The sequence below is a fragment of the Emys orbicularis genome, chromosome 18 (assembly GCF_028017835.1).
Source record: "Emys orbicularis isolate rEmyOrb1 chromosome 18, rEmyOrb1.hap1, whole genome shotgun sequence".
Lineage (NCBI taxonomy): Eukaryota > Metazoa > Chordata > Testudines > Emydidae > Emys > Emys orbicularis.
In genome coordinates, this window is record NC_088700.1 from 26230811 (window position 1) to 26257619 (window position 26809).

At 46.7% G+C, this 26809-nt stretch overlaps 1 protein-coding gene across 1 annotated transcript; it reads right to left on the reverse strand.

The window, feature by feature from the left end:
* Positions 1-357: 357 nt before the first annotated feature.
* Positions 358-25050, reverse strand: DPH7 (diphthamide biosynthesis 7). The gene is made up of 10 exons (XM_065418742.1): positions 24941-25050; positions 24202-24363; positions 14503-14645; positions 13759-13846; positions 12747-12841; positions 11398-11564; positions 10526-10598; positions 3264-3329; positions 2880-3052; positions 358-1131 (listed from the first exon to the last, which is right to left on the reverse strand). The coding sequence occupies exons 2-10, from the start codon at positions 24340-24342 to the stop codon at positions 674-676; spliced, it is 1404 nt and encodes a 467-aa protein (XP_065274814.1). The 5' UTR covers positions 24343-24363; positions 24941-25050; the 3' UTR covers positions 358-673.
* Positions 25051-26809: the final 1759 nt, after the last annotated feature.

Here is a 26809-nt window from a genome sequence, read left to right on the forward strand (position 1 = left end):
TCCTCACAGCATATGGCAGTTTACAAAACAAGCCAGTGACCTATGCTTGTATTCAAACACCCATATAAACTCCCTTGAACATTTAAATCCAAATTTTGTGGCTATTATGTAACAGTGGACTTATATAATTTAGTGCTGCAGCAAGGTTTGGTTGATGGGGGGGGGTGGATTCTGTTGGGAGAGAGGGACAAGGAAAGGTGACACCCACCCACATCTCTGGAACTGGAGGCAAGACTTACAAACACAGACTAGTTGTCAAGGGAGGTATATTTCATGCCTAAAGAAGCATCCCCTGAAATGCACCACTGTCACTCTGAATCACAACAGTAAAGGACAGCCAAGTAGAAACACCCATGTTTTACTATGTCCCTCAGCAAAGGCAGGAGACTATTCATTTTGGTTTAGTCAGAGTTAGACACAAAACACTAAGAATGTAGTTGCCTTAATTTAACAGAATAGGTCTTCAGAAATTCAGGAGCCGTGAGTTCCCAGGCAATAAAACTGGAAAAACCCCAGTTGAAGTTATACTGGGCATAGGCTGCAGATACAGTTCTCAATACAAAAAGTCTCCTATAACTTTCCCTCATGGGACTTTTGAGAGAGAGGAACTTTTTCAAGGTTGTTCGAGTGAACTTGTGCTTTCAGACTAGGAATAATATTTAATATTTTACTCTTAAGGGTTGGTTTGACTTGTTTCCCATTTCCAAACATGTAGGATATTATCATAAAATGAACAAGTCGCTAGGATGCTGATCTCTCGCTGAGCCTTTGCTAATTCAGTTTGATCATGCCTGATGTCCAATCCCCTTCCATCAAGACACTGAGCCTGAGGATCAGGGCCACTCTCTGGTCTGACCTGGGAGACGGTGCCTTCACCCTCCTCGTCTAACAATACATCAAAGGTAGCTGTAGGAGATTCATAAACTATCTTCAGGTTCTGGATTTGCAGATCCAGTTTCTTGCCTCCTTGATCCGAACTTGCCACTGGTCCCTCAGACGAGTCGGGTGCAGAAAGTGGGTCCTGTTTTACAGCCACGCAATCCCTTGGGGAGAGTCTTGACCAATCAGCTCCATAAGCCAAGGAGTTATGCAAGATGTAGGATGACACAACAGTGCATTCCTCAGTGTTTTCTGCTAAAAAGAATAAGTGGAAATCAAGCTGCAAAGCCCAGTTTCAGGTAGCTTGTCTACTAGCTGTTCCAGTGCTGACAATTTAGTCAAGAAGAATTCCCCTATTCCACCCCAAGTGTTACTGGTTACCATTCTCCTTCACACGACAAAAGGAATCAGACACCTTCAAGGAGATATGAGGCAATGGTAAAAAGGAAGTTCTCCCCATCAACTTTCTACAGCCTCTTTATAGCCTCATCTTCACTCAGCTCATTGGAGGGGAGAAGAGGATCAGCATGCCCATGCAGCTCTTAAAGGGCTCAGAGGAGAGGCACCATGAAAGTAGTCTCACACAGAAACTGAAAATGCTACAATTGCCAAGACCTATACACTATGTTCTTTTATGGCAGGTTGTTGTCCCCACTGAACCTCTGACCTTCCATTCTATGAGGTGGAGAGCACATTTTAAGTGATCAGGTAATAGAGTTTAGCACTAACCAATCATAGCACTTTTCAACTTCAAAGTGCTGCACAGATATGAACCAGTTCATCCTCATTACCCCTTCCAACATTAAGTATTATCCCCTTTTCACAGAGAGGTTAGGTGACTTGCCCAAGGTCATACAGCCAGACACTGGCAGAACCAAGAATCTGACTGCAGTCCTGTGTAGCATGGCCTGAACACAAGTGCAGGCTATAACGAACACCTAAACCAGGGGTAGGCAACCTGCGGCACGCGAGCTGATTTTCAGTGGCACTCACACTGCCTGGGTCCTGGCCACCGGTCCGGGGGGCTCTGCATTTTAATTTAATTTTAAATGAAGCTTCTTAAACATTTTAAAAACCTTATTTACTTTACATACAACAATAGTTTAGTTATATATTATAGACTTATAGAAAGAGACCTTCTAAAAACGTTAAAATGTATTACTGGCACGTGAAACCTTACATTAGAGTGAATAGATGAAGACTTGGCACACCACTTCTGAAAGGTTGCCGACCCCTGACCTAAACAATGGGCAGTAACTGTGCTTGGACTGGTTTGGAGGTTGTTTGAGGCAACAACCAGCCTTCTCAAAAGCAGACCTGTTAGCTCAGGATACAGTTATTACCAAGTTAATACGAAGCATCTAACAGGCAATCACACATTTTTATTATTTTTTTTTTAATGGAGATATCCTATCTCCTAGAACTGGAAGGGACCTTGAAAGGTCATTGAGTCCAGCCCCCTGCCTTCACTAGCAGGACCAAGTACTGATTATGCCCCAGATTCCTAAGTGGCCCCCTCAAAGATTGAACTCACAACCCTGGGTTTAGCAGGCCAATGCTCAAACCACTGAGCTATCCCTCCCCCACATTCAGAAGTGTCTCGTCCTCCTATCGTTTGGATGAAGCAATAAACTGAAGTGGCCACATGAATGGCTACTACCCTCATGCCAGAATGCAAGGGTTTGCATAATATGACTGAAAACTAGTTAATGGTTACAAATCAGTAGTTACAGTGTCCCTGCACTATGATTGGCAAGACCACTCCAAAATGGTACAATAAAATTGTTGGTCCATCAGGGGAAGTATAGAGGAGTACACATGTCAAGTAAGGAGTTCTTACAAGTGAACTGAACACCTAGGCTTCTTGACAGTATATTTCTACCATTTATTCAGTGCAGTAGCATCCACTGGCCTTCCCTTCCATCTGTAGTCAGGGAAGATGAACTGCAGTGTGTGGAGGAGAGGGAAGAACATCCTTTCCCGCTCTACTGAACACTCACCCATACTTCCTTGGCAGTCAAGGATTTTGAATCCATTATGCATGCAAGCAGCCAACAGCAAGTGCTCACGTGTTGGGTGCCACTTCAACCTCCAAACTCCACCCTCAACGTGGGTGTCTGCCAATGGCTGCTTCATATTCCTGGTGTCCCACAGGAGAACATGTTCGTCATAGCTGGAAACACACACCACAAATAAACATGCACAGACAGAAAAGGAATTTTAGTGCATAGTGCACACAAGGAATAAAGAGGATGCAATGCACTTTCCACCACACTCCACTGATGTCAGCCTCTTCCCACAAGAGCTTTTGGGGAAGCAGCCATGGACTGCAAATAATGAGGCAGGTGGGGGATGTCAGGTAAGAACATCTAGAGATAACTCACCTTCCTGTAGCCAGAAGATACTCCCGGTGTGGACTGCACTGAATGCTGCACACGCCCATTGAATGTCTTCAAAGGAACAACATGCATCGGGAGAATGGAGACCAAGAAAGAGTGCACAAAGTAAGAAGATAGTTTCTTTTGTTCTCAAAATTGTAGAGTTCTAGGGCGACCTTCATTGCAACAAAGCTTCTTACAATAAGGAGTTAAGGACAGCCTTAAACCCTGAGATAGTGATTGTAATGCAGTACACAGGAAGAGAGTAGTCCTTTTGCCAATTCCAGATAAAATAATGGAACAATTGATACCCTCTTTTAATTTATTGAGTCCTGTAATATAATTCATACCCAGCAACATGGGATATGGAAAATAGATCTTGTAAAACTAACAATTTTTTTTTAATGAGATTACAAGTTAGGTTGATAAAGATAATAGCATTGATGTAATAGACTTCTGTAAGGTGTTTGACTTGGTACCACATGATATTTTGATTAAAAACTAGAACAATGCAAAATTAACATAGCACATATTAAATGAATTAAAAGCTGCCTAACTGACAGGTCTCAAAATATAAATGTAAACAGGGAATCATCACTGAGCAGTTGTGTGTCTAGTGGGGTCCTGTAGGAATCAGTTCTTGGCCCTATACTATTTAACATATTTTAATCAATGATCTGAAAGAAACTGAAATCAATACTGATGAAGTTTGCAGATGACAAAGTTGGGGGAGTGATAAATACTGAACAAGATGGTCACTAACACAGAGCGATCTGGATCGCTTGGTAAGCTGAGTGCAAGCAAACAATATGCATTTTAATATAGCCAAATGTAATGTCCTATATCTAGGCCATATTGACAGGCTGAGGGACTATCCTGAGAAGCAGTGACTGTGAAAAAGACTTGCGGTTATGGTGGATAATCAGCTGAACATGAGCTCTGAGTGCAACGCTGTGGGCAAAAGGGCTTATGCGATTATTGGATGTATAAACAGGCAAATCTTGAGTAGGAAAGTTATATTACCTCTATATTTAGCACTGGTGCAACTGCTATTGGAATAGTGTGTTCGGTTCTGATGTCCACAATTCAAGAAGGATGTTAATAAGTTGGAGAGGATGCAAAGAACCACCATGAGCATGATTAAAGGACTAGAAAACATGCCTTATGGAGCTCAATCTATTTAGCTTAACAAAGAGAAGGCTAAGGGGGAGTTGATCACAGTCAATGAGTACCTAACTGGGAACAATTTTTTTTTAATAATGGATTCTTCAGTCTAGCAGAGAAAGGTGTATAACAAACTCCAGTGGCTGGAAGTTGAAAATAGACAAATTCAGACTGCAAATAAGGCATACATTTTTACAGTGAGGGTAATTAGCCATTGGAACAATTTACCAAGGGTTGTGGTTTATTCTCTATCACTGGAAATTTTTAATCCAGATTGATGTTTTTCTGGAAGATATGCTCTAGTTCAAACAGGAATTAATTCCGGTAAATTTATATGGCCTGTGTTACACAGAAGGTCACACTACATGATCACATTGGTTCCTTCCAGCCTTAGAAAATATAAACTCTGCCAGTGCCCTGTGTGTGTCTTGAGCTTTCTTAAGAGCAATACTCCTGCCACGCAGCTTTCTAGCAAGAGAGTATTCATTGGCAGCAATTCCAAGACTCTCAGAGAAGCAAATTTATGGCATGATGTGGCATGGGTTTCTGCAAAATAGCTGCATGCCAAAGAGATTGATATAGTTCCCCAAGTAGTAACTAACAATAAACCACAGTGTCTTATCAGGATTATAAACAGAGCTTAGTTGAAAAGTGGTACCCACGGTTTTAATTGTAGGGTATGTCTAGTAAAACACAACTACAAAAGAAATTAATGTAAAAGGATGGGAGGAGAGAGAAAATAAAAGTTTAGCAAAAAGTTGCCCTGTCTTTAGTCTTTAAAATGCAGATAATGTTACTCTTGGGAGTTTTGTTGGTCTCCAGCAATCCACTTCTTTTAAGAAGAACCCACCTCTACCATTTTAGTGAGGGGTGCAGAGAGGACAGGAGGCAAAAGAATCCCAGACTGAGATGAACTGGTGAATTGAATAGGTCTCTCCATTTCCCAGAAGCTAGTGCAGGACATTTTCTAGCATTTAGTCCAGTGACAGATTTTTCACCACTTCCCTTGGAGAAAAGCATTCTAGAGCCCAACAGAGCTTTGTCAGGAAGTTCTTTCTTCTATCTAGCTTAAATTTTGCCTCAATTTCCTTTCCATTATGGATGGGCACATCTTTTTATCCCAGTTCCTTGTACCATACTAATTCTACTCCATCTTAGCATTTACACCTTTCAAATCTTAGTAGCTTTATATCCCCCCACATTTCTTAGGAAAACTGAACATGTTTCCTATAGCTCTTATTTTTCCTGCACAAGTCAGTCCCTTCAGCTCCCTGATCAATTTTTATTGCTCCTCTCCAAGTTCTCTCCAATGTATCAATATCTTTCTGGTACTGGAGAGGCCCAGGTGTTGACCATCATCTGATCATCAGCTGTGCTGAGAGGGACTATCCCCTCCCTGTTCTGTGAGGCCTTTGCATACGCAGCCCAGAGTTGCCTGGTGGACCCCTTTGCTATCATTTCATACTTCAAACCTATGTCCCCTTCTCAACCCTAGGCGTCCCACCCATTACAGAGCCCTTTGGCACATTAGTTTTTACACATCAAGTGAGATGCATTCAAATTCTTCCAGAGTTGGAGGCAACAACTGGTTTGATTTAACATCCAGAAGACTAAGCATTATCTACAAGTTATGACTGGGGGAACTCTTGGCCCCAGCACCACAGGTACAGAAAATTCTGCCTAAAGTGGGGGGTGGGGAAGAGAACTGGCAGAGAGACGGGAGGGATCTTGGAAGCCATGCACTCCCATGTTTCCATGGGCTCCAGCTCCACAGGAATCCACACATGCTACCATGTAGCAGTGATTTTGTTTGGGACATGGATGGAGCCAGGACATCCACCAGCCAATCCTCCCTGCACAGAGGCTGGAGACTACTCCAGTCACAAGGATACCATAGAGATTCGGAAGTTGCTCCACCTCCACTCCAAAGTCTTGGAAAAGAGGCAAGATCCCTTCCCCACCACCTCCCCCAAATACCACAACTTGAATCCAAATGACCTAGCACCCAAAGTGGCAGCTAACCAACCAAAGGCAGCAGAACAAAGAACATAAGAATGGCCCATACTGGGTCAGACCAAGGGTCCATCCAGCCCAGCATCCTGTCTGCCGACAGTGGCCAATGCCAGGTGCCCCAAAGGGAGTGAACCTAACAGGCAATGATCAAGTGATCTCTCTCCTGCCATCCATCTTCACCCTCTGACAAACAGAGGCTAGGGACACCATTCCTTACCCATCCTGGATAACAGCCATTAATGGACTTAACCTCCATGAATTTATCTAATTCTCTTTTAAACCATGTTATAGTCCTAGCCTTCACAACCTCCTCAGGCAAGGAGTTCCACAGGTTGACTGTGCGCTGTGTGAAGAAGAACTTCCTTTTATTTGTTTTAAACCTGCTGCCCATTAATTTCATTTGGTGGCCCCTAGTTCTTATATTATGGGAACAAGTAAATAACTTTTCCTTATTCACTTTCTCCACACCACTCATGATTTTATATACCTCTATCATATCCCCCCTTAGTCTCCTCTTTTCCAAGCTGAAAAGTCCTAGCCTCTTTAATCTCTCCTCATATGGGACCCGTTCCAAACCACTAATCATTTTAGTTGCCCTTCTCTGAACCTTTTCTAATGCCAGTATAGCTTTTTTGAGATGAGACCACATCTGTACACAGTATTCAAGATGTGGGCGTACCATGGATTTATACAAGGGCAATAAGATATTCTCCATCTTATTCTCTATCCCATTTTTAATGATTCCTAACATCCAGTTTGCTTTTTTGACTGCCGCTGCCCACTGCGTGGACGTCTTCAGAGAACTCTACACCAGTGGTTGTCAAACTAGGGCCGCCAATTGTTCAGTGAAAGCCCCTGGCGGGTCAGGCCGGTTTGTTTACCTGCCACATCCGCAAGTTCGGCCGATCGCGGCTCCCACTGGCCGCGGGTCGCCGCTCCAGGCCAATGGGGGCTACAGGAAGCGGCACGGGCTGAGGGACGTACTGGCCGCCCTTCCTGCAGCCCCCATTGGCCTGGAGCGGCGAACCGCGGCCAGTGGGAGCCGCGATCGGCTGAACCTGCGGACACGCCAGGTAAACAAACCAGCCCGCCCACCAGGGGCTTTCCCTGAACAAGTGGCGGCCCTAGTTTGAGAACCACTGCTCTACACGATGACTCCAACATCTCTTTCCTGATTAGCTGTAGCTAAATTAGCCCCCCATCATATTGTATGTATATTTAATTTAATTTAATGGAGATATCCTATCTCCTAGAACTGGAAGGGACCTTGAAAAGTCATCGAGTCCAGCCCCCTGCCTTCACTAGCAGGACCAAGTACTGATTTTGCCCCAGATCCCTAAGTGGCCCCCTCAAGGATTGAACTCACAACCCTGGGTTTAGCAGGCCAATGCTCAAACCACTAAATGTATAGTTGGGGATATTTTTTCCAATGTGCATTACTTTACATTTATCCACATTAAATTTCATTTGCCATTTGGTTGCCCAATCACTTAGTTCTGTGAGTTTTCAGAGTAGCAGCCGTGTTAGTCTGTATCCGCAAAAAGAACAGGAGTACTTGTGGCACCTTAGAGACTAACAAATTTATTTGAGCATAAGCTTTCGTGGGCTACATCCCACTTCTTCGCACTTCGGACGATTCTATGCATCTGAAGAAGTGGGATGTAGCCCACGAAAGCTTATGCTCAAATAAATTTGTTAGTCTCTAAGGTGCCACAAGTACTCCTGTTCTTTTTAGTTTTGTGAGATCTTTTTGAAGTTCTTCACAGTCTGCTTTGGTCTTAACTGTCTTGAGCAGTTTTAGTATTGTCTGCAAACTTTGCTACCTCACTGTTTACCCCTTTCTCCAGATCATTTATGAATAAGTTGAACAGGATTGGTCCTAGGACTGACCCTTGGGGAACACCCCCCTCCATTCTGAAAATTTACCATTTATTCCTACCCTTTGTTCCCGGTCTTTTAATCAGTCCTCAATCCATGAAAGGATCTTCCCTCTTATCCCATGACAACTTAATTTACGTAAGAGCCTTTGGTGAGGGACCTTGTCAAAGGCTTTCTGGAAATCTAAGTACATTATGTCCACTGGATCCCCCTTGTCCACATGTTTGTTGACCCCTTCAAAGAACTCTTATAGATTAGTACGACACGATTTCCCCTTTACAGAAACCATGTTGACTTTTGCCCAACAATTTATGTTCTTCTAGGTGTCTGACAATTTTATTCTTTACTATTGTTTCAACTAATTTGCCCATTACTGAGTTATGTAATTGCCAGGATCACCTCTAGAGCCCTTTTTAAATATTGGCATTACATTAGCTATCTTCCAGTCACTGGGTACAGAAGCTGATTTAAAGGACAGATTACAAACCATAGTTAATAGTTCCCCAATTTCACATTTGAGTTCTTTCAGAACTCTTGGGTGAATGCCATCTGGTCCTGGTGACTTGTTACTGTTAGGTTTATCAATTAATTCCAAAACCTCCTCTAATGGCACTTCAATCTGTGACAATTCCTCAGATTTGTCACCTACAAAGGACGGCTCGGATTTGGGAATCTCCCTAACATCCTCAGCCGTGAAGACTGAAGCAAAGAATTCATTTAGTTTCTCCGCAATGACTTTATCGTCTTTAAGTGCTCCTTTTGTATCTCAATCATCCAGGGGACCCACTGGTTGCTTAGCAGGCTTCCTGCTTCTGATGTACTTAAAAAACATTTTGTTATCACCTTTTGAGTTTTTGGCTAGCTGTTCTTCAAACTCCTTTTTGGCTTTTCTTATTACATTTTTACACTTAATTTGGCAGTGTTTATGCTCCTTTCTATTTACCTCACTAGGATTTGACTTCCACTTTTTAAAAGATGCCTTTTTATCTCTCACTGCTTCTTTTACATGGTTGTTAAGCCACGGTGGCTCTTTTTTAGTTCTTTTACTGTGTTTTTTTAATATGGGGTATACATTTAAGTTGGGCCTCTATTATGGTGTCTTTGAAAAGTGTCCATGCAGCTTGCAGGGATTTCACTCTAGTCACTTTTAATTTCTGTTTAACTAACCTCCTCATTTTTGCATAGTTCCCCTTTCTGAAATTAAATGCCACAGTGCTGGGCTGTTGAGGTGTTCCTCCCACCACATGGATGTTAAATGTTATTATATTATGGTCACTATTTCCAAGCAGTCCTGTTATAGTTATCTCTTGGACCAGATCCTGTGCTCCACTCAGGACGAAATCGAGAATTGCCTCTCCCCTTGTGGGTTCCTGTACCAGCTGCTCCAAGAAGCAGTCATTCAAAGTATTGAGAAATTTTGTCTCTGCATTTCATCCTGAGGGGACATGTACCCAGTCAATATGGGGATAATTGCATTCCCCTACTATTATTGAATTCTTTATTTTGATAGCCTCTCTAATCTCCCTTAGCATTTCATCGTCACTATCACTGTCCTGGTCAGGTGGTCGATAATAGATCCCTACTGTTATATTCTTATTAGAGCATGGAATTACTATCCATAGAGATTCTATGGAACATGTGGATTCATTTAAGATTTTTACTTCATTTGATTCTATATTTTCTTTCACATATAGTGCCACTTCCCCCTCCACACACGACCTGTTCTGTCCTTCCGATATATTTTGTATCCCAGAATGATTGTGTCCCATTGATTGTCCTCACTCCACCAGGTTTCTTTGATGCCAATTATATCAATATCCTCCTTTAACACGAGGCACTCTAGTTTACCCATTTTATTATTTAGACTTCTAGCATTTGTGTACAAACACTTTAAAAATTTGTCACTGTTTATTTGTCTGACCTTTTCTGATGTGTCAGATTCTTTTTTATGTGAATGTTTCTCATCTGATCTGGCCCCTACTTTATCCTCTTCCATCCTCTGCTCCTGACTAGAACCTAGAGAATCTCTATCAATAGACTCTCCTCTAAGAGAAGTCTCTAAGAGAACAAAGGTCACAGATGGACAAGATCATGACATGCCCTGAATGGTTAAAAGCTGAAATTTAAATTTAACTGGAATTCTGGGAAAGAACACACTTAGTCATAGTCAGTCATGCATCATCATTCTATGACCATCTGAGTGGCTTAGTTACCTCTCGCTGGTGAAGATAGGCATTTCTGGGCAGCGCCTGGTGTCCCAGCCCCTCAGCATGCAGTCATCTCCACCTGTACAAGGAGAGATTGTCTCTGTATTAACACTAGTTGGGAAATCAGTACACCATAGAAGAAACTGAGATTTGACAGCTCTGGAGCATGACTAGAGTTGGGGACAATGCCCTTACTGCTGTTGCACTCAGAAGATCATAGCAGGACTTGCGTTTTTCAATGGAATGAAGGGCAGAGCTGTTCCATGTACCACAAAGATTTCACTTCATCCAAAAGTGTGAGGTAGGGTCAGGGGAAAGGGTTAGAAAGAACCCTAGCTAAACGGAAGTAAATAGTAGTCAACATTTATTTGGCACCTTTCTTCCAAGCATTTCAGAGCACTTCACAAACATAAGTTGAATCTCACAAACTGACTATGGAGGCATCTCCACTTCACAATGGGGATATCAACACTCAGAGAAGTGAAGTGATTTGCCAAGATCAAACTCTAAGTCAACAGCTGAGCTGGAACTAGAATCCCAGAGCCCTCACTTCGGTCTCCTGTTCTGACTACAATGTACTACTCCCTCTTGGCTAATGAACAGTCAGGGTGGGCATTTCAATATCCACAACTTCCTACAGTCACTCCTTCAAGGATTATTTTTCCGAGCAATGGCACAAACACTGAGAAGGTGTCAGCTGGCTGGTGCAGCAGCAAGAAGTGTCATCATGATGCACATGCAAAGCGTAGGAGGGGAAAGAGAAGTAGCCACCATGGAAATGGGTATTTTGATAGCCACATATCTCTAGGATATTTTCCTGCCCCGCCCCTCCTCCTCCCCCTTCCTCCCCCCCAAGAAAAGGCTTTTGGTGTTCACACCTGAATACACAATGTCTGTGTCCCAGTAATTAAAAGCAGCAATCCAGGCCTCAAAGTTGTGAGCCTTCCACTGGCTGAGGATGTGCACAGAAGGAGCAGACTCATCTATTGACAGTAGGTTCAGCTTCCCCTTTGAATCACTGCTGATTACTCTCAGTGGGTGCCCACTACAGCAGGAAAGACAGACAACATGTTAGAGTTTAAGACAACTCATGTCCCAGAATTTAATCCAGTGACTTTCTCCTTCACACCTGCAGCCATGTTACAGCCTGAAAAGACTAGTTAACACACAAATGATGAGTATCTGTCTATTAACATAGACATGGAGCGACATTAGGGGAGCAAGGCTTCCAAGCAGACACCAATGCTGGGCATCTGCAGAGTGCACCAGTCCCCTGTTCTTAAGAGCTGGATTTCATCTTCAGTCTACACCGCACAGGAAGCATGGCAATATTCACAATCCCAGCTCCCTGCTCTCAAACAGGAAATGATCAGCTCATACTGATTTGGGACAATTAATTGAAATAAGGTCTTTGGTCTCCTGTAAGCTCCAAAACACTATTGAAACACCCATTAAGATGTCTCATCTCTCCTGTGTGGCAATTTCCCACACTGCTCTCCCACTCACTGGGTCTGCAGGGGCTGGGAATGCTGCATGTTCAGCCCCATGGGAGATAGAAGGCCTTTTGCTTCCCAAGTGATTAGGCAGCAGCGACAGACTTTACAGGGATGCCCCTCTGAATCAACACAGATAGTGGTTATCCCTTTTTAAAGATGGAGAAGAAAAGATATACACAAAGGGACTTGCCCAAGGCCAGAAGTTTTGTCAATTCATTAAACAGCGTGCATAGACACAGTATAATGGGCACAAGCAATTAAAAAAAGATTCCAAATTAAGTTAAACAATGTCAACTATAGAACTCCCCCTGGTTCCCAGCCCTGTGCTCAATCCACACTTCTCTCTCCCCCAACTTTGAAAACAAACAGTCCCCTTCGGCCTCAGGGTGACATCTAACTAATTTTACATGGTGATGACATTCCTGGAATCAACTCTGGGAGCAGATAGGAGAGCAGCCACTTCTAGACTGAGTTTCTCAGCTTCCCCACTACAGGAGACTACTGGGGCTCAGACTAAGTTGAGTTTAGATTTTACATAAGCACTAAAGCTGCCAAGCCATTTCCTTGTTAATGGTTCATATGCAGAGACCCCACAGTAAACGTTTCCACATGAAGGAGCCTCAAAGGCAATTCTAAGCCTCTTGAGAGCAGGGACTGTGGAAGTGACAATGAACTCTCTCTCTCACACACGCACCCCTACAACAGATTGCCATAGTTATTCCCTTCCTCACCTCTGCTCCCGTCCTGTGGACCAGTCCAGAGACAAGGCAATGCATTGTGCTCCTAAATCAACACTGCAGAGTGGCTCCAACATGCAGCTGTTCTTCTACTGAAGAGAAAAGGAAATCGATCAAAATCAGGAAGACAGAAACAACCACACAGACAGTATCTAATTGCTCTTTCACCCCTCACTGGGGGACCCCACAGGTGGCTGCATTCCATGGATGCTGTAGGTTCATACCTTGGAGAATTTTAGGATCCTTGGCATTATAGAAGAGAAAAATCCTAACATATAAGCCACTGAAGTGCTAGATACAAGGACTACTATCCACATAGGGTGCCTCCCATTTCTTGTCCTTAAACTCACTGACTCCTACCTCCCTCCCCAACTATCCATCCCAGCAGCTCCTCTATTTCAAACCTCATTGTGGCTAGAAGGCCATCTAGCCACAGTGTCCTAACTTACCCCTAGGCTGGCTTCTGCTCTCTCCACTCCATTGAAACTGCCATCTAGTCATCAATAACCTCTTCCTCACAGAGCCCCTTCTTCACACACAATCTCTATGCTGCCTTTAACAATGCCCCATGCCACCTCCTCAAAACTTTCTTTGTTGGGCCTCCTGATACTTGGGCTTCTATGACAGTTCTATCTTGCCAACTGCTCTTTCAACAGTTGTTTCTTCTCCCCAGCGACTGAAGAGCCCCAGGCTCTCTGTCTGTCCTAATTTCCCTACCCCTTCCCCATTTCTCCCCTTACCGTCGTCCACTCTTCACAGATGGACAGAGGCAAGCTTGACTCCCAGATATCAGGGACAAATTTTTGGCATTTGCATTTAGGAAAAATGCCACACACACACACACACACACACACAAAATCTCACTTGTAAACTGAACACATTTGCCCTGGAGTCACTAAAAGCACCATGGAGCCTCCGACAACATTTTCAGTAACACCGCAGCCTTTGAACATTACCAATGAAGCTAGAGGAATTTACATTAATGACTTGCATCCCAGTCACCTACCTCACTTCCAGTCAGGTGGCAGAGCTCCACAGTTCCCTTGGCATTTGCAATGCCCAACATGGGATGTTCTGCGACGGGAATGTGGCACCTGGAAGAGTAATTGACAACGAGGTCTTGAACTCAAGTCCATGTCTTGCATTAGAGGAAAAGAAAACAGTCCCGAAGGAGGAGCTATATTGTTTTTTTTTCTAAAGTTCTTTGACAAGTCTCAGCCAGGCAGCATACTCTCTAACTGCAACTACCTTAACTTGCATAGCTCCTGTTCCCCTCAGCTGCCCTTCGTGTGTGTGTGGGGGGGGGGGGGGGGGGAGGGGAGAGAGGAAGGAATTAATTTAAAAAGAATCATAGCTTTAAAACTAGTTTTCAAAGCCAATGAAGAGCTAGCACCCCCAGCTGCTACTGTCTAACCTGCTGCTTCCCCTGGTTCCACAAGCACGGACAGAACTGCCCCCAGGCTGGATAAGCAGCAGGCACAGTTCAAGTGTGGGATGCCCACACTGAGAGCTAGCAGTAGCTTACTGGTATTTTTCATCCTAGAACAGAATAATATTACAAATGTTATTAAACTAAAAGCCAGAAACCTTGTACAGCACTGTGATAACCAGAAGCTGCTTATTCATTACTGCAGGAGAAGCTATTGGCAGTCGGAGAGAAAGAATACCTACAGCAGCAGCTCAGGCACAGGTAACCCTTGGCCACAAGTGCCAAAGGAGCCTGATGTCCCCCCTCACTAGCCAGCATTACCATTTGATGTCTAGGATGGCGGCGGTTTCAATCCTTTGAATTTCAGTCAGTGGGATGAAAGGCTGCTCTTCACTGTAGTGATACATGTAGAGGCGACCCAGCCGCGTGTGGGGCTCATCACTCTCACTGGGGTTTACACCAGGCTGCATCGAACAAGGGAAAAGGATGTCTGTAAGCTTAGGGGCTATTTTCTCATCTCCTTCATATATTGTAACATTCCTCCCTCAAAGACCCTGTCAGAAAGCGAACCAAGCTCTACTAGTTTCAGAGTAGCAGCTGTGTTAGTCTGTATCCGCAAAAAGAACAGGAGTACTTGTGGCACCTTAGAGACTAACAAATTTATTAGAGCATAAGCTTTCTTGGGCTACAACCGAAGAAGTGGGTTGTAGCCCACGAAAGCTTATGCTCTAATAAATTTGTTAGTCTCTAAGGTGCCACAAGTACTCCTGTTCTTTTTGCAAGCTCAACTAGTCAGAGCAGGGGATAGAGTCAGTACGCACTGTGTTGAGTTCCCAGCTCTACCAACAACATAGAATCATAGAATATCAGGGTTGGAAGGGACCTCAGGAGGTCATCTAGTCCAACCCCCTGCTCAAAGAAGGACCAATCCCCAACTAAATCATCCCAGCCAGAGCTTTGTCAAGCCTGACCTTAAAAACCTTTAAGGAAGGAGATTCCACCACCTCCCTAGGTAACCTATTCCAGTGCTTCACCACCCTCCTAGTGAAAAAGTTTTTCCTAATATCCAACCTAAACCTCCTCAACTGCAACTTGAGACCATTACTCCTTGTTCTGTCATCTGGTACCACTGAGAACAGTCTAGATCCATCCTCTTTGGAACCCCCTTTCAGGTAGTTGAAAGCAGCTATCAAATCCCCCCTCATTCTTCTCTTCTGCACACTAAACAATCCCAGTTCCCTCAGCCTCTCCTCATAAGTCATGTGCTCTAGCCCCCTAATCATTTTTGTTGTCTTCCGCTGGACTCTTTCCAATTTTTCCACATCCTTCTTGTAGTGTGGGGCCAAAAACTGGACACAGTACTCCAGATGAGGCCTCACCAATGTCGAATAAAGGGGAACGATCACGTTCCTCGATCTGCTGGCAATGCCCCTACTTATACAGTCCAAAATGCAGTTAGCCTTCTTGGCAACAAGGGCACACTGTCGACTCATATCCAGCTTCTCATCCACTGTAACCCCAGGTCCTTTTCTGCAGAACTGCTGCCTAGCTATTCGGTCCCTAGTCTGTAGCAGTGCATGGGATTCTTCCGTCTTAAGTGCAGGACTCTGCACTTGTCCTTGTTGAACCTCATCAGATTTCTTTTGGCCCAATCCTCTAATTTGTCTAGGTCCCTCTGTATGCTATCCCTACCCTCCAGCGTATCTACCACTCCTCCCAGTTTAGTGTCATCTACAAACTTACTGAGGGTGCAGTCCATGCCATCCTCCAGATCATTAATAAAGATATTGAACAAAACCAGCACCAGGACCAACCCTTGGGGCACTCCGCTTGATACTGGCTGCTAATTAGACATGGAGCCATTGATCACTACCCGTTGAGCCCGACGATCTAGCCAGCTTTCTATCCACCTTATAGTCCATTTATCCAGCCCATACTTCTTTAACTTGCTGGCAAGAATACTGTGGGAGACCGTATCAAAAGCTTTGCTAAAGTCAAGGAATAACACATCCACTGCTTTCCCCTCATTCTCAGAGCCAGTTATCTCGACATAGAAGGCAATTAGGTTAGTCAGGCATGACTTGCCCTTGGTGAATCCATGCTGACTGTTCCTGATCACTTTCCTCTCCTCTAAGTGCTTCAGAATTGATTCCTTGAGGACCTGCTCCATGATTTTTCCAGGGACTGAGGTGAGGCTGACTGGCCTGTAGTTCCCCGGATCCTCCTTCTTCCCTTTTTTTCAAGATGGGCACTACATTAGCCTTTTTCCAGTCATCCCTGACCTCCCCTGATCGCAGGGGCGGCTCCAGGCACCAGCGCAGCAAGCGTGTGCCTGGGGCAGCAAGCCGCGGGGGGCGGCCTGCTGGTCCCTGTGAGGGCGGCAGTCAGGCTGCCTTCAGCGGCATGCCTGCGGGAGGTCCGCCGGTCCCGCGGCTTTGGCGGCAGGTACGCGGAGGCCGCGGGACCGGCGGACCTCCCGCAGGCATGCCGCCGAATCAGCGTGACCAATGGACCGCCCGCAGGCACGCCGCCGAAAGCCGCCTGACTGCCGTGCTTGGGGCGGCAAAACACATAGAGCCGCCCCTGCCCGATCGCCATGTGTTTTCAAAGATAATGGCCAATGGCTCTGCAATCACATCCGCCAACTCCTTTAGCACCCTCGGATGCAGTGCAGCGGTCTGGGAGCTGACCTTGTTCGTGAAGACAGAGGCAAAAAAAGCATTGAGTACATTAGCTTTTTCCATATCCTCTGTCACTAGGTTGCCTCCCTCATTCAGTAAGGGGCCCACGCTCTCCTTGACTTTCTTCTTGTTGCTAACATACCTGAAGAAACCCTTCTTGTTACTCTTAACATCCCTTGCTAGCTGCAACTCCAAGTGTGATTTGGCCTTCCTGATTTCACTCCTGCATGCCCGAGCAATATTTTTATACTCCTCCCTGGTCATTTGTACAATCGTTTGCTGTAGGACCTTTGGAAAGTCACTAAGAGTGTCATTTTTCAGAGATGCCAAGCAGCCACCATTCCTGGAAAAGCCAATGATATCTACACATCCTCAGCAACTCTGAAAAATCAGGCCCCAAGCTCTGTTAGGAGGCAGGTAAGGGATAACTGTATCACTTCACCCAGCACTGGGATGGGACTCTGCAACTGTTTAACAGCCCTCAGCAACACTCGACAATGATTTAGGGCAGGAAGGAGTATTAGATTCCCATATTTAGTTAACTGAGAAGGAATTCAGGGAGGCAGAGTGAGCTGATATTTGGCTAGGAAATAAGAGCTTATGAAAAGGGCCATGGGCTCTTTAGCAATAACCAGTCCATGAGCAGTATTGTACCTGCTGTTCAATACCTTTGTATTGCACCTTTCAGAAAGGCAACCCTCCCACAGCTCAGCTCCTCTTAACACCATGCTGGAGCACTGATTCAAGACTGACTCAGAAAAAAGCATACCACCTACTGAATGAGCATCATACATCACCCAGGCATTCCTTGGAAGTCTCCCACCCAAGTACACTGCTTAGTTCTCAAGATCAGACAGGAACACAGTTTATGTTGAGGGTGCAGTGGAAGTGGTTTTCAATATGGGAGTATGCAAGTGAAGAGGGTAATGCCCTGCCACTTGATGGAAGCAATTCAAAGTGCTGTTCCGCTTTGAAAAAAAGTGACTGTAAAATTGGTCCCTACTTACTCAGCAGTTTTGCCAGCTCCAAGGATTCAGAGCTGCTAATTTTAACTGTAGTTTTTTTAGTTGTGTTTTACTTCTAATAATCTTGCACAACTAACATAACTATAAAAGGGGGAATTGGGATCTATTCCATGTTGGACATAATCACCAAAATTGTTAACCAAGTTTAATTAGCTACACCGGAGTAACCCATTGAAGGCCAATGAGACCACACAGGTGTCGCTGAAGGCATCATTTGGCCCAAAGGATCTTTATTACTGGTGGTCATGAAAGAGATAGGAAGAGCCCAGCTTCACGTCAGCTCTCAGAGTGAGTTTGTACAGCTAGCGGGGGGAAGCAGCCAAACAACCACCACACTCCTTTTTACATATTAACCAAGCACCTTGTATCTGGAGTCACTAGGAGACAGCAAATGTGAAATTCACAGTGCCAATTTTAGTGATTTTCAGAGTAGAACCACACTTTACATGAAAATATCAGACACACTGTGATGAGTTGGATCACAGAAACCCCCTTGGGGCTGCCAACTGATGCGCCAAGGCTACTTCTAACCCTGCTTTCCTGCCCTGGCAGCTTAGGACTTCAGTGCCCTGCCTGGTTTGAGCCCGACCCACTAGCCTGCTGCAAACCCAGACCCAGGGTCTGAACCACGTCCCCTAACAGCTGTAGGCTTAATTGAAAGCAGCTACAGAAGTGTTCTTATCTTTAACACTCAGATGCCCAACTCGCAGTGGGGTCTAAACCCAAATAAATCCGTTTTACCCTGTATAACGCTTATACAGGGTAAACTCATAAATTGTTCGCCCTCTATAACACTGATAGAGAGATATGCACAGCTGTTTGCCCCCCCCCCCAATCCCTCCACGTATTAATACATACTCTGGGTAAATTAATAAGTAAAAAGTGATTTCATTAAATACAGAAAGTAGGATTTAAGTGATTCCAAGTAGTAACAGACAGAACAAAGTGAATTATCAAGTAAAATAAAATAAAACAGGCAAGTCTATGTCTATGAAACTGAATACAAATAACACCTCACCAGTTCCAGTAAGCTTCCTTTTACAGACTAGTCTCCTGCTAGTCTGGGTCCAGCAATCACTCCCACCCCCTGTAGGGACTGTCCTTGTTCCAGTTTCTTTCAGGTATCCTTGAGGGTGGGGAGGCTCTCTCTTTAGCCAGCTGAAGACCACATGGAGGGGTCTCCCATGGGCTAAAATAGACTCTCTCTTGTGAGTGGAGACCCCCTCCTCTCTCCTATGCAAAGTCCAGCTCCAAGATGGAGTTCTGGAGTCACCTGGGCAAGTCACATGTCCATCCATGACTCAGTTTTTACAGGCAGAAGCCATTGCCCACATGGTATCTTGTATGTCTCCAGGAAGACTTCTTATGTGGACTGGAGCATTCCAAGATGCATTGTTCCTTAAGTGCTTTTTGTTTGGGAACTTAACTTTGCAAATTCCTTTCTAAAGAAGCTGATCAAATGCTTTACAAAGCTTACTTAGACCATGGCTACACTTGCAGATGTAGAGCGCTTTGGGTTAAACCAGCCTTCAGAGAGCGCACCAGGGAAAGCGCTCCAGTCTGTCCACACTGACAGCTGCAAGCGCGCTGTCGTGGCCACATTCGCAGCACTTGAAGCAGCATTTGGAGCGGTGCATTATGGGCAGCTATCCCACAGAGCACCTCTTCCCATTCTGGCGCTGTGGCTTCTGGGAAGGGGGCGTGGGGTGCGGGGCATTCTGGATCCTGTCCCAACGCCCCGTGATGCATCGCTTCGCAACCCAGCAATCCCTGTGTTTCCGTCCACATTTGGCGCCATCTTTCAACGGTTTCTGTGCAGAGCGCACTTTGTCTTCCCTTTCGGTCAGTGGGAATGGAGCCCGAACTGCTGTGGAACACGCTGACGAGTCTAGCCAGCACGTCTCGTTTGGCAGTCGAGTTACTGCTTAAGATCCAAAGTGACAGTGAGAAGTACGACAATGATATTGAGTCCCATAATGCATACAACACGAAATTGCTTGTCTCATTCACGGACATGCTCTCCACTGTGGAACGCCGCTTTTGGGCTCGGGAAACAAGCACTGAGTGGTGGGATCACATCGTCCTGCAAGTCTGGGATGATGAGCAGTGGCTGCAAAACTTTCGTATGAGAAAAACCATTTTCATGGGAGTGTGTGCTGAGCTCGCCCCCACCCTGCGGCACAAGGACACGAGATTGAGAGCTGCCCTGCCAGTGGAGAAGCGGGTGGCTATTGCAATCTGGAAGCTGGCAACTCCAGACAGCTACCGATCGGTCGCTAACCAGTTTGGAGTGGGAAAGTCGATGGTTGGAATTGTGTTGATGCAAATTTGCAGGGCCATTAATCGCATCCTGCTCAGAAGAACCGTGACTCCGGGTAACGTGCATGACATTGTGGCTGGCTTTGAACAAATGGGTTTCCCTAACTGCAGAGGGGCGATAGAGGGGACGCATATTCCTATTCTGGCACCAGCCCACCTAGCGTCCGAGTACGTTAACCGAAAGGGGTATTTCTCCATGGTTCTCCAGGCGCTTGTGGATCACTGTGGTCATTTCATTGACATTAACGCAGGCTGGCCCGGAAGGGTGCATGACACTCGCATCTTTCGGAACACTGGCCTGTTCAAGAAGCAGCAAGCCAGGACTTTTTTCCCCAGACCAGAGGATCACTGTAGGGGAAGTCGAAATGCCCATTGTGATCCTTGGAGACCCCGCTTTCCCTTTAATGCCGTGGCTCATGAAACCCTACACAGGGAGCCTGGACAGCAGCCAGAAACGGTTCAACTACAGGCTGAGCCGGTGCCGAATGACTGTGGCGTGTGCTTTTGGCCATCTGAAGGGCTGCTGGCGATCTCTGTATGGGAAGCTGGACTTGGCCGAAGACAGCATCCCCGCGGTTATATCCGCATGCTGTACCCTCCATATTTGTGAAGGGAAGGGTGAAAGCTTCACTCAAGCATGGGCCTCGGAGGTTCAACACCTGGAGGCTGAATTTGCACAGCCAGAGAGCAGGGCTATTAGAGGGACCCAGCGTAGGGCTGCAGGATGAGGGATGCCTTGAGGGAGCAATCTGAGGCTGAAAGCCACCAGTAATGTCTGGTGCTCTGCACGGGAGTTAAGTGCAGTGGCTGTGTTTGGTACACTGACTTGCAGTGCTTGTTGCTTTCCTGGGCTAAGGTCTATGTTGCTTTATGCACTAATGAAGTATGTTTTCAAAGTAAAAAACTCCATCTATTGAAAAAGAAAAAAAAAAAAAAAAAAAAGTAAAAGAAATACCAAAAGGGCAAGGGGGTGGGTTGGGGACCGGTTCACTCATAGGCTTGTGTATGTCGTGATTTCATACTCTCGAATCCTGTCTGGAGTGCTGTGCACTGAGTGCTGCACTTCAGGATGGCTATAAGGCATGTTGAGGGGGGTTGAGTGCAGTGGATAAGGGTCATAGTTTTCGTGGGTGGGTGGTGAAGCTACAAGTGTAGCTGGGGGCGGTAAGAACCCGGATGTTGGGCAAAGTGGGTTGGAGGGGACATGGGGGCACAAGGGGAAGAGTTTTGGGACAAGGGCTGCAGAGGGGGCGAGCGCGGTAGTGTTCCGCCTGCATGGCGGCGAGCGCCTGAATAGAGTCCGCTTGGCGCTCCATTATGCTAATCAGCCGTTCCGTGCTTTGCCGCCGGTGCGTCGCATTTTCCTGGCGGATTCTCCTTTCACTCTCCCTCCACTTCTGTGCCTTTCAATTCTCGTTTACAGACTGCTGCATGACTTCATGCAGCATGTCTTCTTTGCTTTTACGCGGCCTCTTCCTGAGTCTTCTCAGCCTGTCGGCCGGTGATAAGAATGACAGCTGAGATCTCAAGGTTGCACCTATACAGGAAAATGCAACACTTAACAGAGGCAGCATTGTAAACAGCAGACAGAGCAACGATTCCCCCACACTTAAGGAGGGCAATCACAAAAACCATACTTTGCCTGTCCCAAAGCGAGCGCACATAACCCACGGGAGCCCCAGAAATGGTGAGTAAGCACTGGGTCCATGGGGACTGATTGTTTCATGGCTGTACTGTCCTCTGGGTTTCTGTGTCTTGGGGAGAGCCAACAGCTGCAGGGGGCACCTACACTGAACACTGTCCCAACATTCTTCACAGGAGTTCGCCCTGGAAGATATCTCGCTGCTGAGGGTGACCAGGGAAGCAAGGGGTGGTCTCCCCCTCAATGCGGCTTCTGCCCTGGCCCATACGCAGCTTGCCTGTGTGCAGCAATGGTCCCCCCTCCTCGCCCAAAGTGCCCATACCTAAAAACTTCCTTCCCGAAAAGAAAGCCGCTTACCAGGAACCTCCTCCTATTTGTCCTTCCCCAAGCACCGGACACCGCGACTGGCTGCCTTCCTCCTGGCTTGAGAAGAGCTCCTGGCTGCATGCATCTAGGGATTCCGGGGTGTCTCCCCCCGCCTCAGCACCATCGCTCACGCTTTCCTCCTCCTCCCCCCCCTTGCTGTGCTGGGCTCGGAAGTGTCCATGGTGGTCATTGCAGTGGAGGTAGGATCGCCCCCAAGTATCGCGTCCAGCTCTTTGTAGAATTTGCAGGCCGTGGGGGCAGCACCGGAGCGGCCATTTGCCTCGTGGGCTTTGCGGTAGGCATTCCGCAGCTCCTTTACTTTAACCCAACACTGCACCGCATCCCGGTCATGGCCCGTCCATCATGGCCCTTGATATGTGCCCGAAGGTATCATAATTCCTATGGCTGGAGCGCAGCTGGGACTGCACAGCTTCTTCCCCCCAAACACTGATGAGGTCCAGCACCTCGCCATTGCTCCATACTGGGGATCGCCTGGCGCGTGGAGGCATAGCTGCCTGGAAAGATGCGCTGAGAGCACTCCACGCCTGGCTAAGCAAACAGGAAGGGGATTTTCAAAATTCCCAGGGACGCTGGTCACCTGAGGACAGGGCAGCAGAGTTCAAAAGTGATGACCAGAGTGGCTAGAACAGGCATTGTGGGACACTTCCGGAGGCCAATCAGAGCGCATTAGATGTCCACACTGGCGCCGCGGCGCTCCAGCGAGAGCGCAACAAACATTATTCCTCTCGGGGAGGTGGAGTACCAGGAGCACTCCAGCCGCGGAGTCAGAGCGCTCTATGTGCCTTGCCAGTATGGACGGGGAGTGAGATAGAGCACTCTTGGCGGCTTTATTGCGCTATAACGCGCAAGTGTAGCCAAGGCCTTAGAAATCAAGCAAGTATACAGCCAATATTCATAACTTCAAGTACAAAAATGATATATGTGTACAAATAGGATGAATAGATTCAGTAAACCATAACCTTTACAGAGATAAGTTACATGGCACATGTAGCATAAAACATACTCCAGTTATGTCATATTCCCATAAAGCACTATGGGATACATCGTCACACACACAATTAAACATCCCCAAATTACCAGAGATCAGCACAATATAAAGGGCCAGATCCTGTACCGAATTCCCATGGGTGGACCCCTCACTACAGTTCCAGCCCTAATGCATCAACCCCATGACCAACACAACACTGTATTTACACAGTTATTCACATACTGGAAGCAAGTAGCAAACACAGAGGACTTCTTCTAACAAGTCCAGAGTTCTTTTTATTTTTGATTTTCTATTTTCAGTAAAAGTAGCAACAAAGAAAAGACCAACACAAAATCCCAAAACTACAACCAGAGATATACTTAATCAGTCTCTTCACTGTCCCTCATTACAGGGCATAAGCCTAGCTTTAGAGCACAACTATCCTTCCACAATTGGGGGTTTGTTTTTTTGTTTGTGTGCTTTTTACTGAGGCTATAGAAAATATTTATGCTACAGAAATGCCTTCCACATTCTCTACAGCTGCCAACTTTGATAGTTCGCCTGTCTCACTCAATTTTGAGTCTTTTTCCCCACACGTAGGCCTTGGCAGGGTGAGAGTGACATGCACCCAGAGTCCCTGAGAAATCAGAAGATGAGATACATTTCAAGGGAACTACCCCACCTCCCAGTGCAGACAAATGCACAATGCAAGTCAGAAATGGATGTGAGCTAAGCAGTTTCAATCCGGGAAGATATTTCCCTGAATTCAGGCTTGTCTGAATCTGGGAGTTTGGGTTAGGTTAGGTCAGGCTCTTATTCTCTTATGTTGTGTCCTAACAAGATTTCACATCTGTGCAGTTTACTGCTGAGAATGGGGTAGCAGCAATCTGAAAACTCAAGGAAGCTGAACTCAGTTCACACAATGCATGAGAGGTCCGGACTGGCCTATGTCACTGCTGTTCAATCAGCCCTCCCGATACTATCATTTCTATCACTTACCTTTCTATCAGGTTTCTTTAGCTGGTAGGTGCCACAAACCAGGATGCTGTGCCAGCCTGCCACAGGGCACCACTCCACAGCATCTGCACTGTATTCAGTGTCTACCACTTGAAGAGTCTGAGTCTTGCACTGCAATGCCATGTCAGATCATGCTCATCCTGCCTAGAAAGGAACAGCACAGAAAAAACAAAGATAAGAGAAACAGCGAAAGGAAGCAGGGGGAAAGACACAGTGACCCTGACTGGGACATACAGAGCAGAGCACAGCTAAGCTGTCCCTGGGTGGCCTATCTCCTGAGAAACTACATCTGCAGCACAACTACTATCCTGGGAGAAGCAAGCCCAGCAAGCTCCAGGCAGTTCTGCCGTACAAAGACCTTGCTCTCTTAGGCCCACAGAGATGCTAGGGTCTCTCCCTAGACCGCACAGTACATTAGCTAAGCAGCTCAATGCAAAGAGCACAAGGGAAACCAAACTCCGCTGGATAAAGTCCCTCCCCAAGAGAGGATTTACAGAAAAGAACAGTGAGTACCAGGCCCACATCTATCCCTCTCTAGTTACACAAGGGATCCAGAAACAGGCATCAGTGCTTGGGGGAGAGCAAAGACAGGCAGATCAATCACGGCCCCCAGTGACAAACTGTTCATTCACTACCACGATCCCAGACCCTAGGGCGGCCCAGTCCTAACATGCCAGACTCTCCCCCGCAGCCCCCACCCCACTCGCTGTGGGCTGTTCACCTCAGCGCGCAGCGGGAGACCCGGGCCGCTCCCCCCAGCTGGGACAGTGCCGCAGCTTGGCCTTGCAGCGCTCAGGGACCCCCACACCGAGTAACCGGCGGGGAGAGCTCGGCTCCACCCATCTGCTTCCAGGTCAGGCTGAGCGCTCGGCTAGCGGGAGGCGGGGCTGATGGGGGAGGCGAGGCGGGGCGAGCGCAGGCCCGCGGGGAGCCGGGTGAGGCGAGGCGAGGCGGGGCGAGCGCAGGCCCGCGGGGAGCCGGGTGAGGCGAGGCGGGGCGGGGCGAGCGCAGGCCCGCGGGGAGCCGGGTGGGGTGAGGCGGGGCGGGGCGGCGTACAGCGTGAGGCTGGCTCTTCCCAACTCACCCGTTGCCAGTTCGTGGCGGGCGCTGCAGCGCCCTGGCCCTGCGACCAGCCCTTGGGGGCCAGGCCCCAGGCCGGAGATTTTAACGACGAACACAAAGCAATTCTTCATCCTGCTTCTGTCCTCCACCCCCCAGGCCTCAGGTGACCGGGTCAGACGGTGGCTGCCGTCCTCCTCCAGTGCTGGGGCCTGGAGAAAACCAGCGCGAGTGAGAGAGCTGGCGGCGCCAGGCACTGACGGCTGGGCCCATGGCCCTGCGCGGGAGGGCTCGGCCCAGCCTGCTGCTAACCAGCGGGTCCCCCCCGCGCTCTCTCACCAGCAGGACCGTGATCACCGCTGTACTGCTCCCCTCCACAAGCACAGCGACTCCCAGCCGCACCCGCGGCCTCCACCTCCTGCCCTTTCCCCATCTCGAGACCCGCAGCCTGTCTCCCTTCCTCATCACAAGTGGAACCTCACTAGCTCCCCATCCCGAGTTCAGCCTCTCTTCCCTCATTCCTTACCCCTTTATTTTCCCTTTCCGTCTGCTGGAACGTAGGAATTGCCAGACTGGGTCTAACCCGAAATCCATTCTAGGCAGTATGGGGTCTCTGACAGCTGCCCGCACCAGCTAGTGCGGAGGAAGGTATAAGAACGGTGCAGTAGCAGCTGTGAGACAGTCTGCCCCCATGAACACCTCAGCCTGGTCTCTAATAGTTTGGCTTACCCCCTGAAGCAGGAGGGTTTATAGCCTTTCCCGATCTTTTCTTTCTTAGCATAACTTGGATATTCTTGTTATCCATATAAGCATCCAATCCCTCTTTGAATCCTGCTAGGTACTTGACCTCAGTGATGTCCTGTGGCAGTGAGTTCTGTATGCTAATTGTGTTGTATTTCCTTTTACAGTATAATCTCCATTTTATGAACATCAATCATATAGTGAAAGTGCTGTTGATGAAGAGTAAGTCAACGTCCCTTCATGTTCTTATGCTTTTGATGCATGGAAAATGGCTTTGCAGTGGTTTGAAGGACAAGAAGAAAGTGATGCAGTGCGCCATACTGCAACTTATGTACCATATTGTAATTTTGAGATGTTCAATTTGATGAACTCTTCAATCTCCAACTAGTTCATAAAATAGGAGTTCTACTGTCTGCGCTTTGAATTTGCTCACTTTCAGTGTCATTGAACACTTCCTTGTTGTGTTATGAGGGGGGCAAACAGAAGCTCCCAATCTCCCATTTCTATGCTGTTCATTACTTTATGGATTTTTTATCATATCGTCTCATTCATCCCTTGTTTATGGTAAACAATCCCAGTCTTTGAATTTCTCTTATGAAAGTTTTTCCATGTCATTCTCATCACCTTCCTCTGAGCCTCCCCAATTCTTTAATATATATTTCTGAGATGGAGTAACAAATACTGGACACAGTTTTCTGAAATGAGGCTGAACCATTGATTCATACAATGGTATAATAATATTTTCTCTATTATTCTCTTTATCCTATTCCTTATTTTTGTAATTACAGCT